General features: G+C 35.5%; 1 protein-coding gene across 1 annotated transcript in view; it reads right to left on the bottom strand.

Annotated features, from left to right (window-relative positions):
* ADGB (androglobin) overlaps window positions 1–17,495 on the bottom strand; it is a 168,768-nt gene that overhangs the window by 90,627 nt on the left and 60,646 nt on the right. The window contains exons 11-12 of the mRNA XM_063098032.1: window positions 13,980–14,154; window positions 10,957–11,047 (exon numbers count right to left, since the gene is read on the bottom strand). Of these exons, the coding sequence (XP_062954102.1) occupies window positions 10,957–11,047; window positions 13,980–14,154 (266 nt within the window). The remainder of the gene's footprint in view (window positions 1–10,956; window positions 11,048–13,979; window positions 14,155–17,495) is intronic.

Below are 17,495 nucleotides of genomic sequence, written 5' to 3'. Positions count from 1 at the left end.
TGGTGGTCTGCAGCTCCCAATTCCTAAAACCCATGAAATCTCTGGTTAGTATGCAAACCCAGCTGAGAGAACCAAAAATTGTTTAAAATGGCAAAATTATCATCTTTAGTGAGTGTGATAGTTAATCTTAGGTGTCAGCTTGAGTCGATTAAGGGATACCCAGAGAGGTGATAAAACAGCTGGGTGTCTCAGAGGTGTTTCTTCAGGGGATTGTTGTGTGAGTCAGTGGACTGAATGGGAAAGATACACCCTCTCTGGGGGTGGGCACTGTCCAATCATCTAGGGGCCTGAATGGAATAAAAAGGCAGAGGAAAGGCGAATTCCCTCTCGCTTCTGGAGCTGAAATGCCCTTCTCCTGCTCTAGAACATCAAAACTTCAGGCTCTCCAGGCTTTGGCCTCTGGGACTTGCACCAGCAGCCCCCTCAGTTCTCAGTGCTTCAGCCTCAGACCTAGAGTTACTGAATCAGCTTTCCTGGTTCTGAGGTCTTCGAACTTGGACTGAATCACACTACCAGCATCCTTGGTTCTCCAGCTGCAGACGGCCTATCTTGGAACTTCTCACTTTCCATAATTGTATGAGTCAATTCCCCCAGCAAATATCCTACTATATATCTATATATCTATATCAATACCTACCTATATCCTATTGGTTCTGTCTATCTGGAGAACCCTACTACAGTGGGTAGCTTTAAGCATAAAATTAATTTTAAAAATGTTAATGCTTCAAAATTTTTATGCTGTCATTAAAAATTCTGTGTATATGCTATAAACCGAATGTTTGTGTCCCCCCCAAAATTCATACGTTGAAACCTAATCCCCATGTGATGGTATCTGGAAGTGGAGCCTTTGAAAAGTGAGAGGTCATGAGGGTGAAGCCCTTATAAATGGGATTGGCACCCTTAAAAAAGAGACCATAGAGAGATTCTATGCTCCTTCTGCCATGTGAGGTTACAGAGAATAAACAGCTATTTATGACCGAGGAAATGGACCTACACTAGACACCGAATCTGCCAGTGCCTTGATCTTGAACTTTACAGCTTCAAGAACTGCAAAAAATAAATTTCTGTTGTTTATAAGCCACCCAGGCTATGGTATTTTTTTTATAGCAGCCTGAACAGATTAATACACTATGTATGGTATTTTGAAAGATTAATACTTATGTGTGGTAATATATGAAAGAATTTAGCATGTTACATAATCTAACAAATTAGGATTAGCTATATAATTGTTAAAAAGTATTAAAAAAATTTTGGTTTATAAATATTAATCAAATGTACAGAAAAATTAAGTTTCTACATATACATGAGTTTACATTTTTTAGTCAGTGATTATTTTAATAATACGCAAGATTTCTTTTGCTCTCATTTCTGGTTTTTAAAATACTTAAAGAGAAAATAAAATACAGTAAAGTTGTAAATGCAATTTTAAATGTTTAAATAAATTTAGCTAGTTAAATGTTTATAGAAATTAATAGATTATAAAATAAGATTTATTATAAATGAAAACAAAAGTTTGAGCAAAACTAGATTTACAAATTTGTAACAAAAACAAATTTTTAAAATAAAAGTAGCAGCAAATTGTTTTTTCTATTTATGAAGCTGTCTCTCATGGCTTGACAGTGCTAAGTGCCAATATTTGAGTACTAGAGCTGCTAGGGGTCTCTCCACCAAAATTTTAGTGTTCACTTGCTGATGGACAGAAATGACAGAGCCTTAATGGTAAAAGATTAGAAAAATATCTCCAATATTCTCAACTTAAATAGAGCAAATAAAAATGTAAATTAACTAGCTATGTTATAAAGAGAATCTAAACATAGGGAAGTACAGTAAATAGAATACTGACCTAAATTTTGTCTGCTTTTCTCATCAGCTGATATTCCTATCATGAATTATAGTATATCCAAGAGAAGGCTAAAACCATGTCTAATGGCCATTACACATGTGACTTATAAGTCATTCAAAAAATTTAATAAAGTTTTTTTAAAGTTTAAAATACATTTTTAAAAGTGCCCAAATAATAAATGTACACTTGCTGAAACATCACGAAATAAACATGATCATATCACCATTATTCAGATAAAGGGATTTTGATATTCATATGTCCCCATAAACCCTGCCAGAGGCACTTTCCAATCATGGAAAATACTCTTCACTACAGGAAACCACTGGCATGTCTTCCAACACCATATATTGCTTTCTAATTTTTTTTCCTAATGTGTATTAGTAAAATAATTACAAATAAACCATGTACTAGAGAATTAAGATGGTAGAATAGATGGTCCCCAGAATCACTCTTTCCCACAGTCGACAAATTCACAACTATTGAAAAGCAGACAGCCAAGCTGGGGCTGCAGGAGCTCAGGGGCAGAGGAGGAGAGATCTATCGCCTTCATGAAGGTGGGAGAAAAAAGGGATTGTTTTGAGCCCTGGCCATTTCAAGCCAGGCCCTGATGAGCACATGGAGCCAAAGCTGGCAAAAACTGCAGCTGTGCCTTTTGTGTGAAGTTGCTTGGATACTGCAGGGAAGAGGAGAGCCTTGGTGGCCCGCAGGCCAGCAAGACCACTGACAGGGTTCCCATGGACCCACATAGGAGCAAGCGGCCACAGACAACTGAAAAAAGGAGCCACTCAAAGGCTGGTGAGTCATCGCAAGGGACTGGCACATGGCCCATCCTATGGGAAGTGTTTGGAGTGCAGGGGGTGAAGGAGATGGGCCCACTAGGGGAACATTAGGGTATAGCATGGACAGCTGATCTGCCCTCCAATCAGCACAGGTCCATTCAGTATAGACTGGTCAGGAATATAGATCTGCAGGAGGTGCAATTTGCTGTAAAGACTCAGGCCCACACCAGAGCTTCCACACCTCCTAGATGTACTGGACCTCACAAGACCTAAAAGTGCTTAAAAGGTCAACAATTAAAACCTGAGCTGCACAAAAAGCCTTCCCCAGAAAATCAGCAGCAAAGCAGCAATTCAGCTTAACCACAAGGCTTAAGTGAGGGTCCCCACAGGAAGTTCCTCCATTTTAGAAGTAAGCAAAGAACATCAAATTAGTTCTAGTGGAGAGCTTACATGGTGGGGGTAGCTAATAATCCAACACAGAACTGAAAGAAAACACAAAACACCCACAGGCCAGAGACAAATTTCTGATATTAACCAGTAAAGGTCTAACACTACCAAAGAACACCTATAAAACCTAGAAGAGCTGGAAGCCCCCTGGGGTCCTGAGCTAGAGTGGGGGTGCCAGAGCCTCAGCCACACCCCCCTGACATCCACAGCCAGCCCAGAGATGACTGACCTGCCACCAGAAGCCTCCTGGGCCCCTGAGCTGAGCTGGGAGGGCAGAGGGCCTCAGTCATGTCCCACCCCCATGTTCAAATCCAGCCCAGCAACAAACAAGCTGGGCTGGAAACCCCATGGGACCCTGAGTCAGTGTTGGGGGGCTCTCGGGCCTCAGCCATGTCCCCCACCCCCAACCCCCACAACCAGGTCAGCAAAGGAGACAACTGTAGGCCAGCCCTGCCCACCTCTCCTCTGTCCCCCTACTGCCCTCTCCCCTCCCCTTTCCAGTGCACTGCAACATGTTAGAATGTAAAATAATAATAATAAACTTTTTTAAAAAATGTACTTTTTGTACCAAACTTCTTCAATCTAATTTTTCTTTGTGAGATTTATCCATGTTGTTTTGTGTAGAAGTACAAAGGTACTTCAAAAAGTTCATGAAAATATTTATATTATCTTTTAATTCTATTTTTCCACGAACTTTTTGAAGTATTCTTGTATTATTTCTTTCACTTTTATATCTGTATATTATTCCATTCTACTCATCTCTGGTTTCACTATGATGTGTCTAGTTGCAGTATTCTTTGCATTTATATTGCTTAGTGTTTTCAGAACTTCCTTAATCTTGACTCAGATTTTTTACTTTTGGTATACTTTTGGCCATTATAATTTTATTTTTTGATTATTTCCAAATTCCTCTATCCCCTACTTCTGAGAATCATGGGCAAATATGTTGGTTATTTTCAACTTTTTCCATATGCCTTTTACTGTACTTTATTCCTTCTTTTTTTTTTTTTTGTCTTCATGCTTCAATCTGGATATTATCTTTGGACGTATTTTCTATTTTGCTTGTATCTAATCTGTTATTAAACACACCTATTGAGCTCTTAATTTCAGTTATTATATTTCTTGGTTGTAGAATTTCTATCTTCTAAAAACCATATTATGAAGTAATCTGTTTTTAAAATATTTTTGCAACTCTGTTAAGAAATAATTTAAGTACAATTTAACTGCACAAATTCAAAGTACAAATTAATGTGTATATATATATATATATATATATATATATATATATATATATATATATATATATATATATATATATATATATCCATGTAATAATTACCTATTGTTGCAAAAAATCACCACAATTTAATGGCACTTGTAAATCCTGCACTCACATCACCCACTGTTTCTTCTCATTGTTGCTCTTTGTAGACTTCCTGCTCACTTCTCCTGACTCAATAAAAATTTTGGCCCAGACTCATAGTCTTTCTTTCTATCCCTATTGTCACGTTCAAATATTAATAAATTTGCATTTCTCCTGCTCTTCCTCTTCATTCCTCTTCCTTCTTCTTCATGGTCTCTGTAGCTGAATTTAGTTATATTTCTTTTTCCTAAGAGTGACACACGTCATCTTTTAGGTTTCTATGTCAACCATTTGATCTTGCAATTCAATCAGCTGGTAGAAACCAAAAATATTTATGAGTGCTAATGTTTAAGTAAAACAAGATACATTTTTGTTGTTCTAAAACAATACCCAAAGCTGTAAAGCAAGACAGATTTTTCAATCAGCAAAAGTACTAGAAATGAAAAAAAAAAATTACTTGTTAGAATAATTCCAAATATTAAATATACTAAACCTCTCTGGCTCTCGTCTACCTAGATGCCATCTCCCAATTTTGTGTTCCCAGCTGTAATCTTTCATCAGCTTTTATTCCCATTCTGTTTACTTCTTTTAGAAAAATAGTACTAGCAACTGTGACATCTCATGAAAGCAGTAAAACAATGTAAAGAAGGAAAGGAAGGGTATTTTTCATTAGTGTCTTTGTTTTACGTATAGTGTTTTCATATTTCTTTATTTTTGTAGTAAGAATTTTTATTGATTATAATAGGTCAGTGCTTTTTTCTTACAAGAAGAGTAATGCTCTTGCCAATACATCTTCAGTATCCCCCACCCTTAATTTAGATGTCCCTGGGATATAAGCACTCATTCAATTTATTTTTTTTAAGTTTTATGCTGATAAAACCCTTCAAAGTAGGCCTTATTTTAACCAGTTCAAAATTTATCTTACAATATTTATTACTATAATGAAGACCCTAAGAAATATTGCTTTTCTGTAACCATTGCATTAACACAAATTTTGATACATTTGTCATCAAAGTGTAAATGGGCTGAAAAAGTTAAAATGTGTTGACTATCACATTAGGACACTTAAATTCAATTGGCCATTTTAATAGGATGAAGAAAATTCCACCAGTTATATTGTATTATATAAATGGATTAGCTTCTCTCATTTTAATCTATAAATAGAAATGTAGGTCAAACTAATGAAAACTAAAACTTTTATAATAATAATATTATAATAAAATACTACAATTATAGGCAGGTCACTTATTCATTCCCTTTAACATTTAGAAGAAATTTATGCAATAATGAAAATGTGCATTTAAAATATTTGATTATTGAGGACTTAAAATGTGGATAATACAACTAAGGAATTTAATTTTTAATTTTATATTGTATTAATTAACTTAAAAATTAAATTTACATAGCCCCATGTGCTTAGTGGCTACCATATTGGAAAGAACATTAAAAATAATCCTGAATAATTTAGATGCCTCAAAATATTTTTAATTCAATTAATATTTACTGAAGACCTGTTATATCCAAGTTACTATGCTAAATATTGAACTGGTATAATATAGACACATATACTAACTTTTAAGGTTCTTATTATAAGTACATACAAGCCAACATTAACTAATTCTAAAAATTTGGTGATGCTTCTCATTGCACCAGAAAATAAGAATAAAATTTGGAGGAGTCAAGGCTATTAGAAGCAGACAATAGTTAGCACTGATAATAAATTTATTAATATTGTGAAAGCAAAACCAAAAGTACAAACCAAAAAAATAAAACCAAGAAAGGGCAGTAGTCTTGGGCCACTGAATGTTAGCATAAATGTAGTTCTTCAAAGTCCTTGAAGTTCCTCTGACATAAAAAGGACAGTATGCTATTAATGTTTAATATGATTTATCAAGGGAAAAAAGCCTTTGACTATACTCTACTTAAGAAGGAGAGACATTATTTATTATATTTATAAAACATGCATTACAAGTAGTTAATATAACACAGATTTTGACCAAATTAATGACAGTGATGATAACATTGCATTTTATTTATATTTCAGTATCAGTTAAGACTCTTTATGTCCCAAGTAAAAAATGCCTAATTCATCATATCTTTAATAGGAAAAAAAAAAAAAAAACATTCCTTTGGCTATTTTAACTAAAATGCCCAATGAAAATGGAAAATAAATAATACAATATTAGTTTACATATCTAGAAACCTGATAATAAAAATGTAATGAAGTGGAACATATAATTTTTGTCAAATATTTGAAGATTTTTCATGTAGAAAGGGAATAAAGAACTAAAATTTATTATTTTGATTGTCTCACAGGTTATTCCTCTTAAGGGAAGAATTATATTTGTTTAGAAAACACCTTGACAAAACATGTTACTTGCTAGATATAGGGGTAAGGGAGGTGCTATGGCCTGAATGTTTGTGTCCACCCAAATTCATACATTTAAATACAACTCTCTCAGGTAATGGTATTAGGAGATGGAGCCTTTGGGAGGTAATTAGGTCAAGAAGACAGAGACCTTATGAATGGGATTAATGTACAAAGGACCCTAGAGTTCATTTGCCCCTTCAACCATGTGAGAAGAAATGAGAAAGTGCCAGGTATGAGGAAGTGGGTCCTCACCAGACATTCAATCTGCTGGCACCTTGATCTTGGACTTCCCAGCCTCCAAAATTGTTAGGGATAACTTTTTGTTGTTTATGAGCTATCAGTTTGTGGTATTTTGTTGTAGCCGCCTAAACAGTCTAAGACAGAAAATTGATGCTGAGAAGTGGGGCTGCTACTGTAACAACTGCCAAAAAGTGTGGAAGCAGCTTTGGAATTGGGTAATGAGTATAGGCTGGAAGAGTTTTGAGGTTCATGCTAGAAAATGCCTATATTGCCATGAATGAATCTTTAAAGGTGATTTTGTTGAGTGCCCAAAAAGAAAAAAGGAGAACTGTGGAGAAATCCTTATTCTTCTTGGAGAATATCTACATGGTTGTGAACAGAATGTTTGTCCACATATGGATGGTACAGGCCATTCTGATGAAGTCTCAGTTAGAAATGAGGAACATGTTATTTGGAACATGGAGGAAAGGCCATCCTTGCTATAAAGTGGCAAAGGACTTGGCTGAATTATGTTTGTGTTCTAGTGTTTTGTGAAAGGAAGAACTTGTAAGCGATAAAATTGGACACATTGCTAAGGAAGTTTCTAAGAAAAGTGTTGAAGGTGTGTCTTGGCTTCAATGCTTATAGTAAAATGCTAGAAGACAGAAATGAATTAAAGATCGAATTGTTAATCAAAAGGGAAGGAGAACTTAAAGATCTGGAAAATTCTTAGCCTATCCATATCAGAAAAAAATAAGAAAGGCTGTTTTGGAGAGAAAACTGAAGATATGGCCAAGTTTGATATGGAGATTAGTATAGATTGGCCATCTTAACAGAAGGTAGAAGCTATTCATCAAGACAATAGGGAGATTAGTTAGCCATTTTAACATAAAGTAGAATCTATTGTCCAAGACAATGAAAAAATTACCCCAAATGTATCTGGAGATCATTAGGGTTGACCATCCCATCATAGAACCAAAGTGTAAAGGCCTGGGGGGTCGAACAATTTCAAAGAAGAGGCTTCCACTGCCTGATGCTGATTTACATTATGGGCTCCATTCTTGCCCTTTACTGCTGTGCTCCTTTGAAGCCCCAGGTGTGGCTACACTAGGCACCAGACGGGAAAGGTAAGGTAAGAGTTGAGGCTTTGAAGGCATAGTCTCTGAGAAGGCAGAACAAAACAAGAACAGCAAGCTATTGTGCTCTTGAATATGAATCAAACAGGACAGGAGAGAGAGCAAAAGATGAAAAAGATTATTCAACATGGTGAGAAGCTTGGGAGACTATGGATAATGGTGCCAGTAGGAATCCCCAATAGGGGAGTGGCTAAGTGATTTAAAAGCAGGAATGTCTAATATTCTCTTTTAATTATTTGAGTTGCTCAAATGTGGCCAAAATATAATCCTTCTCTCAACCTAACAATACTTTTCATCAAACCTTCGGAAAAATCTACTATCTATGCAAATAATTTGGATGATTATTTTTCTCAATGTAGGTTTGTTTGGTTGGTTGGTTTTAAGAAAGAAATAGGAAACAGTGGTTACTCAAGGTAAGCTGAGTTTTGGGTCTAACTAAGTAAGAAAAGACAGGAGAGAACAGCCATGGGAGGTGAAATGCAAATGAGAATATAGACGAGGCAGAGAATCACAACAAGAGGTCAGTTTAAGGTAACAGACTGAATACAAATGCATCCCTCTCCTTCCTCTTACAATCCCATTGGGGCTCAGAAGAAATTAATAAGCAAAAGCTAAATTATACAGAACTGACAAAATATGAATCCATTATCAGAGCTGAAATACATTTCTCAGAGACAGATGAGAACTAATTGATGGCAAAAGAGCAGAGCAGAAAAATCCACAATTCCATTAGAGTAACAAAGATATCATTTAAAATTAGTGTGGTCACCCAGAATCTCTTAATGAATATTAAATTAAAGGTGCCAGAGGCTAGGGAAATACATGAGCTGTGGACAGTGTGGCAAGAAATGTTTGCAAGGGAAGGTAAGCTATCTAATCACCTTCACAGCAGCTGACTCTGATATGTGCCCTCAGAACAAGGCTGCCATTTGGTCTCAAGTGCAAACTTTTCATTAGAAGATTATGCAGGGGTCATGGAGAATGAGAAGGACAGTATGGAATTCAAACACTGGATATGCTCACAACCACTAGGAAGATGAGGAGCAATGATATCCAGGACTTCCACCTGTACCACGTGCTGAAGGCAAGTTCTTCTACCTCCTGCACAATCACTTAAGCCAGGGTTGCTACATTCAGGTCCTAGGTCTTTCTAAAGAATAGGTGTTTTGGGGTACAACCATAGAATTCGGGACATGCCTTTGTAATGGCAGTTATTGCATTTTATGGTAATTATTTACTTATACATGCAGCTTTCCCCAGAAGTTGATATCTATGAGGGGAAAAGTGTTATTTTCCATTTTCAAGTAAAATATAGTATATTATTTTACAATAGTATCTGTGTTAGTCTGTTTGGGCTGCCATAAGAAAATTAAAGTTATGTGCTCATGTGGCCTTTCCTCAGTCTGAGCTCTTAGAGACTCTCTGATGTCTCTTTTTATAAGGACACTAATCCTTTTCATTTTGCGCCCCACCCTTATCACTTTACTTCACATTAATTAGTTCCTTAGAGGTCCCATTATTATGTATTCCCTAATATGGAGGCTTTCTGTCTAACTCTCCTCTTTCCTTTCTGAGCCCTCACTAGAACGATCTACCTATAGTCCCTTCACAGCAATGAATGCTTTTTTAAGTATATTCCTCAAAACTCTTTCAACCTCTACCTATTGCCCAGTTCCAAAACCACTTGCACATTTTTAGATATTTGCCATAGCAGCACTCCACTTCTTGGTATTAAATCTATATTAGTTTGCTTAGACTACTGTTTTAGTCCGTTTTGTGCTGCTACAACCGAATTACCTGAGACTGGGTAATTTATAAAGAACAGAGGTTTATTTGGCTTATGTTTCTGGGACAGCTGCATCTGGCATGGGCCTCAGGCTGCTTCTACTCATGGTGGAAAAGCAGCAAGCAGCTGGTGGGTACAAGCAGATAACATGGTGACAGGAAGCAAGAGAGAGAGAGAGAAGGTGCCAGGGTCTTTTTAAGCAACGAGCTCTCGCAGGAACTAACAGAGCGAGAACTCCCTCATTAATCCCCCCTCCACCAGGGAGAGCATGAATCCATTCATGAGGGATCTGCCCTCATGACTCAATCAGTTTCCAACACTGCCACATTGGAGATCAAATTGCCACATGAGTTTTGGAGGGGACAACACATCCAAACTCCATCAACTACCATAACAAAAGACCATAAGCTGGGTGACTCATATTTAAAAAAAATTTAAAAATTCTTACAGTTCTGAGACTGGAAGTTCAAGATTAGGGTGGGTTCCAGCAGGGTTAGCCTCTTATGAGGGCTCTCCTCTTTGCTTGCAGACAGTCACCTTTTATATGTGTGTCCATATGGCTTTTCGATAGTGTGTGAGCATAGGGGAGAAAGAGAAAAAGAGTCTCCCTGGTGTCTCTCCTCATGAGGACACTAAACCTATCAGATCAGGGCTCCAACCTTACGACCTCATTAAACCTTCAGTACTTCCTTGGAAACATCATCTCCAAATACAGCCACACTGAAGGTTACAGCTTTACCATATGAATTTGGAGGGAAACACAAACATTCAGTTCATAACACTCACACATAAAAGGTGAGCAAAAAATGTTTCTTAATGAAGTGAATAATTAATAATTAATAAAAGGTTGAGAAAATTTTCTTTAATTTGTTTGTATATATATTTGGCCTCATTCTTAAATTAATACTCTTCAAAATGCTCCCATTTAGTGTTATTTTTTAACCACATGCATCACAAAAATACTTCATTTGTTAACAGGACGCATTTGTGTGAAAGAATGTTATATACTTACGTTTCTGTTGGAATTGTAAATGGAGCCATTCTATAATTCAAAAATGGACTTGAAATCTCAAGAAACTGGTCAGGCTTCTTTATTATTAAATCTACGAAGTAGGAGATGGGAAGTGCGTTGTACATTTTAAAAAATCTTTCAGGGTTGCATGAGAACTTGACATTTAATGTAGTACTGATTAGATTAACTATTTACCCAGCAAATTTCAAAGGAGTTAAATAGGAATGTACAAAGATACATAAGGTTTCCCATTGAAATGGTTTATAGATCTTGTCAATATTAGATATCTTTTTTCTGCTTCTTAGTTGCTTTCCAAATTACGATGTGAAAATGTGAACCAATTGCGTCTCAAGGGAGAAAGTTAACAATGTCTAACGGAGTTATTGCTTGGCATTTGCTGCTATTTCAAGTACAGAAATTACTTTCTTTAAAAGTCTGTTAGTAAAAAAATGTATGCCCTTAGTTAACCTCTACCACACAATGGTTTAGGACATGAAGAGGAAATGTGAACTAATACATGGAGATTGTAGTGAAAGAACAGAACATATAACAAAGTAAAGGTCACGAGTAGAAAAGAAAGCAGCAGGCCAAGAGCAGATTTGTGGATTCTCCTAAAGGAGTCTGAAGCTGATCTAGAGGTAAGAAATTCTCAACGGATAAGAGACACAGCACATACATTACCAGGGTGAACACTAAAAGAAACCTTAGGGGTGCTTATTAGGAAAAAAAGGGAGGCTATGACATGGTATACATAAATTTTCTCTGATTGTTCTGTGCTGTTCTCTAAAATGATCTCCCCTTCCCATTTCCTGATAATTTTCACTTTAAACGCTCAACCCAATAGAGAAGAAAGGCAATTGTGTCATGTCCCTCTAGGTGGGATACCACCATTAAGGAATTTCACCAATAGATTTTCATCCCCAGTTTACAAAAAAAGTAGTTACATAGATTTACACCAACAATCGGCAACAAAATTAGAAGATAGCTCAATACTATTCCTCTCATTACTTGATACTCTGAATTAGCAATTGTTTTAAGTGGCTCAATGCATTTAACTGAAATATAGAATTTAAAAGTAAAAAAATTTCTTTCAAGTGTCATTTGCATGATGATCTTTGGTTCAGGAAAGACAATAAAGGACAGGGAGGGAGGGAGGGAGAGAGGGAAGAGGAAGGAAGGAAGGAAGGAAGGAAGGAAGGAAGGAAGGAAGGAAGGAAGGAAGGAAGGAAGGAAGGAAGGAAGGAAGGAAGGAAGGAAGGAAGGAGACTGGGAAGTTATTGTAACCAAAAGCAGCAGATGCACATTGTTGGTACCAACTGTCCATTGCAGAAATTCAAGGCACATACAAAAATGACTGAAATAATTAAGTGGGAAGGGAAGAATCAGTTAGGTCTATATATAAAAAAATGAATTGACCATTTCTGTTCTCCATCCAAACCAAGTATTTCTTTACTCTCTGTTCTTGTCTGGCAAGGATGACATGCACTAGAGAAATCTTTGTGACCAGCAGTACTGCCTGTGTCAATATAGGCAGAAAGCAAATGTAAGGAAAAGTACACGGTTAATGGTTATTATTTATATTTTAAAAGTGTGTAAATCATGGTAGGATGTAGGAGCCAAGGGGCAGGTAATTATTCCTATCTATGTGGCTATTGCAGTTCTAGGATCCTGAGCTCCACTGAGGTTTATGTATTACACTATGACTGGGATAAGGTTCTCTTGTCACTTGAAATGAAGGTTTAGCAACATTTGAAGTAGTAGTAGGAGCCGTAGCAATTCAAAAGCATTCCCACCACCAATAGGCGTACATGGTTCATGGGACCAACCACTTATGACTTATTTATAAGCTTAGCAGCGATGCCTTCAGTAAATGGCACCATATATGTCCATCATAGCTTTTTCTTCATTGTTCATTCAGATGACAGACTTCTGAGTGCAGTCCCTAATGCAATAACCTCTAGAACATGATATACTGTTAATGAATTAATAGAATATAAAATAATGAAGTATTTGAAAAGCAAGGAAATGAATACAAAAAAATAATAATAATGCCAGTTTTGAACAAAGATAATTTGAATCTCTTGGAATGAGAATATATAAATACAACACACACACATAGAACTCATAGCACTCCAATTATTTATCATCCTCCATTAAAAAGTACGACTGCTAAATTAGCTATGAGAAGGCTAATATGTTCAACAAACATACACAAATTATGAGTTATTCTTCCACACTTCAATTTGTAAATTATTAGTGTTTCTTATTTTAATCCCCTCCCCTCTTGTTCATGCTTCTGCTTTGAAACTGATTTTTCATTTATGGTCTTGTTAATTTCTTCCCATGCCATTTTGGTCCCTCCTTCATTCAAACTTGGTGCTCATGAAAAAAAGGAGTAAGAATGAAGACTTGCAGAGAAAAAAAAAAAATGAATCAGTGAAGAATTAGACATGGATTGTGAGGAATGTAAAAATAAATTGTGCAAATAAGAACAAGGTGGAAACATTCCTGTCATTGCCCTTAGCCCATGGGAACCTATTTATTTCTGAGGACAACTGTCACTCTAAGGCCAGCCAGTGGTATATGAAGGTATTAACAGGAGCCAGCTCAGGGCAGAAGTTCTATTCCTATAGGAGTTATAAATATAAATCAGTAATTCAAATATTATATTTTATGGGATACTTTATGGTTATTTCCACATTAGAAATTTACTCCAGTGACTTAATATATCCTATGTAAGTTTCTACATTATTTACTGCAAACTACTTTTCTATCACTAATAATAACGATGCTCTCAGTCAGAAAGTGGTCTTGATATATCTGGTCATGAACCAAACTGGCTTCTGAGACATGGAGAATTAAACCTTTAAAGATATAAAATTTGGGCATAAAATTAAATGTAGGTTTTAGGTACAATGTTGGGTGGTTTACTTTGACATACATCTTTCACCACAAATGAAACTATCAGACTTTCATATAGAGGAATTTTAATTAAAAAAAATTTAAGACAATGTGATACATACCTTGAGCTTCGTCTGTTATAACAGATTCTTTTTTTGGACGAATGAGTTTCCAGGAATGTATGGGAAGGGGTTTTGGGGGTGCGACAAGAGGACAAGACCTACTTCTAGTCACCAGCACAGGGTGGCTATAGATGTGGGAAAGTCCATATTCCCTAAGTTTCTCAGCAGAATCTGCCTAAAAGATTGAAAGTAGATTCAAAAGGATTCTTGCAATTGCCTCCTGCATTTAAAATAATACCTTTAGCAATATAAAAAATACTATCACCACAACAGTGATATAGTGGTAACAAAGAAAAATAAACACCACTATTTCTACCTCTCTTAATATAAGCACTATTACCATTTGTATTACTTTCCTTTTTTTCATTTTTCTGGAGCCCCATTTTTCTTACCTACAAAATGAGAGATTAGAACTAGAAGACACTTTTCAGTTCTGAAAGCTTAAGACTCTATGAGGTTGCAAAAATCTTAGCATATCAGTTTTGGTTCAAAATTAATCAGCCATTTTTTTAAAGGTTAAAGTTTTAACATTATTGCTTAAGATGCAAAGTGCTTTTGCTGTTGTTGCTGCTCTTTTAAAATTCTAGCTATTTCTACTTAGTGTTCAAAAAATCCACTCTCCTAAGTGTGTTCAGGTCAATAAGGTGGTAAGAGGTTACCTTATCTACAGATTATGCCCTCACCCTCTAACAGTGAGTTCCCCCACAGGAAATCCCCGTGATTACTCATGACAATGGATGCATTCATAGAAGTACAGGGGATAGAGGCTGTTCTGTGTCCTGTCAAATTGAGTATTTGCCCAGGCATATACTTCCCATATTCCAACGTTCACATCTCCTGAAGTCATTCTGCTTTGGAATAATTGAAAATAACATTTAAGCAGAACTTCAGTTCCTGATGACTGAAATATGCCATAAGAAATTGAAAAAAAAAATGTGAAAGTTAAAGTGATATATACTATTTTTGGTTTCCTTTAACAATATAGCCAAATTCTGACTTTCATACCTTACTTTAACATTTACAGTAAAATAAAATAAAATATTGACTACACTAAAGTCACTTTTGTCAATAACTATTTTTCTTCCTAGTGATTTGGCATCATTGATTTCTATGCAATAATAACAATTGAGGTGGTAAATTTTTAAAAGTCATTTAAATTAGGACCAGAAACCCACCTATCAGCCTATTTCACATTATTGCTTCAACTGGCAACTGCCTTGCTCTCATGATTCTACTTCTATACTCAGTCTTTACCTACAGCTCAATCTGTACTTCTCTGTGGCACAAAATAGGTGGCACTATCTGTGAGATAGAACAGTTTTTCCTGAGTCCCCGGAAATCATTGCAAGGAGTTAATCGGTGCACAGTGAGTCCAGCAGAGCCATTTAAAGCGTCATAAGTATTCAAAATAAAAAGTCATTCAACAGTTTTAAAAAGTGACCTAATTAAGTAAAGGAAACCATCATTTTATCCTTTTTGTAGATTTTAGCAATTCACTAAAAAACATGCAGAAACTTCTGGAATTATGTATTAGAATGGCTTTAAAAGAGTTTTTCATAGATGATCTCAAGTCTAAATCTTTTTTCTACAAGTTTAACCTAACCTTAACTTCAAGTTTTAGAAGTTTCCAGGAGTCAAGTCAACATTTGAAAGTAATCTATTCAATGAAAACTTATGGGAAAATTTGAGGTTATTCAATAAGACAATTCCTCTGCATAATATTTTTAAAAGGGGCATTAGTGTAAAAGTTAACATTGAAATAATATCCAAAATAGAAGTCAAACTCAAAATAATATTTATAAGTGGAATAAGTTCCAGAGATTTTACCAGTCATAATTTCCTAGTCTACATATGTTAATTTCTCCTTATGTTTGCAACCAACATTTTAGTCTAAAAAGACTTTCTTTTTTGAGCTATAGATCATTATAAAATAAAACAATTTAAAGCATTTTGAAAATGTAAAGTACTTGTCCAAATAACAATGTATTGTATTAGCATCTATTTATACGTTGAATAATCTGCCAAAGTACTAATTCGATTTAAGCATGAGAAATTTAAATAAGACAATTCCCCATATTATTTTCAGCATACTATGCAACACTTCTGATTATGTAATTCTATTCATAATAGTTATAGTTTGAAGTTAAGAAGCTTTGCTGAAGGATCTCAAAGTTCCTTGAGTAAGAATTAGGGGCAGAGGATTAAGAATAGTGCCTGAAACATTGAGTAGGTACTCAATAAATTTTTGTTGAATAATTCATGTGTAAGACTTAAATTAGAAGTTTCCTTTCCTAAGACCCCCTTCACTCTTTTCGCCCCGTTCCATTTCAAACATTCTAAAATAAGCAGGAGTGGGGATTTGGGCAGGTGGGGGAGGCTTTTTTAAAACTTCCAGATCACCCATCTAAATTAAACTAAAACCATTTAGAATACCTAGGAGAAGGAAGCTGTTGGATATTGTAAGGTAATTTATGACATCTTGCTCCTTCCCAAGTTTTGTTCTTGTTTTTCTTGTATTCTTGACCACTTCTTTAAACAAATGTGTCAACTTTATTTTATTTGTTGATCTCATTGTCTTTGGGGCTATAACTTTTAGCAATGTAATCCATTTAACACAATTTCATTAAGACAGAATTTTTTTCTACAGGTTTATCGTTAAAACTTTATATTCTTATTATATTCTGATACAGTATTTATGAAGGAAACTAGATCACCATGAAGACAGCTAACCTAAAAGAAGCAGCAGGCAAGATAGTGAGACCATGACACTCCACAAAGCATGGCTGGTGTTCTTTAATAGTCAAAGGAGGTAGAGTCTTTATTCTCTAGAATATCTGAGGTTACAACTAGGCCAGTGGCATGTAAAGAGGTTTAAAAAAAAATCAGGGATGAGTGGCCAGCCCTAATTTCAACAAGAAGCTCAATCTGATAGAGGCTTTGGAAGCACAATTGGATTGCTGAATGTTACTGATTTTAAGATTCGGTCTAAATTGCTGTTTCTCCTATTTGACCATGACTAACACAATTGAATTTTGGATTAAAAATAGAGAAACTGCCACTATCCATATATTCATGATGGCACCGTATGTCCTATTGTCTTTACAATGTTACCACTGTTACATGGTAGATCTTTGTAGGAAGGAATGGTTTCTATCTAAAAAAGAGGAGGAAAAGGAAGGAAAAAAGGAAAAAAAGAAGAGTAAAAATAACAATTATGCCTCTAGGCATGATCTAAAAGGCACAAGTAAAGGACATAGTAAAGTATAATAATCATCCAATTAGAATATTTACATTTTAAGCTAATTTTCATTCAGTTTAAAACTCAGCTCTAACTATCCAAATGAATATTTATATATAACTATATCACTCACTGCACCATCTAGTCTTATAATTTAACGTAGAGACTGCAAGACATACGGAATCCAAGCAATAAAGTGCTAGATGTCTAAAGTCCCACACAGGTTTAGGATCCAATAAGCCCTAAATGCAATAGGACATTTGTCTAAATAGATTTTA

The sequence above is a fragment of the Cynocephalus volans genome, chromosome 5 (assembly GCF_027409185.1).
Source record: "Cynocephalus volans isolate mCynVol1 chromosome 5, mCynVol1.pri, whole genome shotgun sequence".
In the NCBI taxonomy this organism is placed as follows: domain Eukaryota; kingdom Metazoa; phylum Chordata; class Mammalia; order Dermoptera; family Cynocephalidae; genus Cynocephalus; species Cynocephalus volans.
Note: the sequence above shows the minus strand (reverse complement) of the source record. Positions and strands in the feature narration are given on the sequence as shown.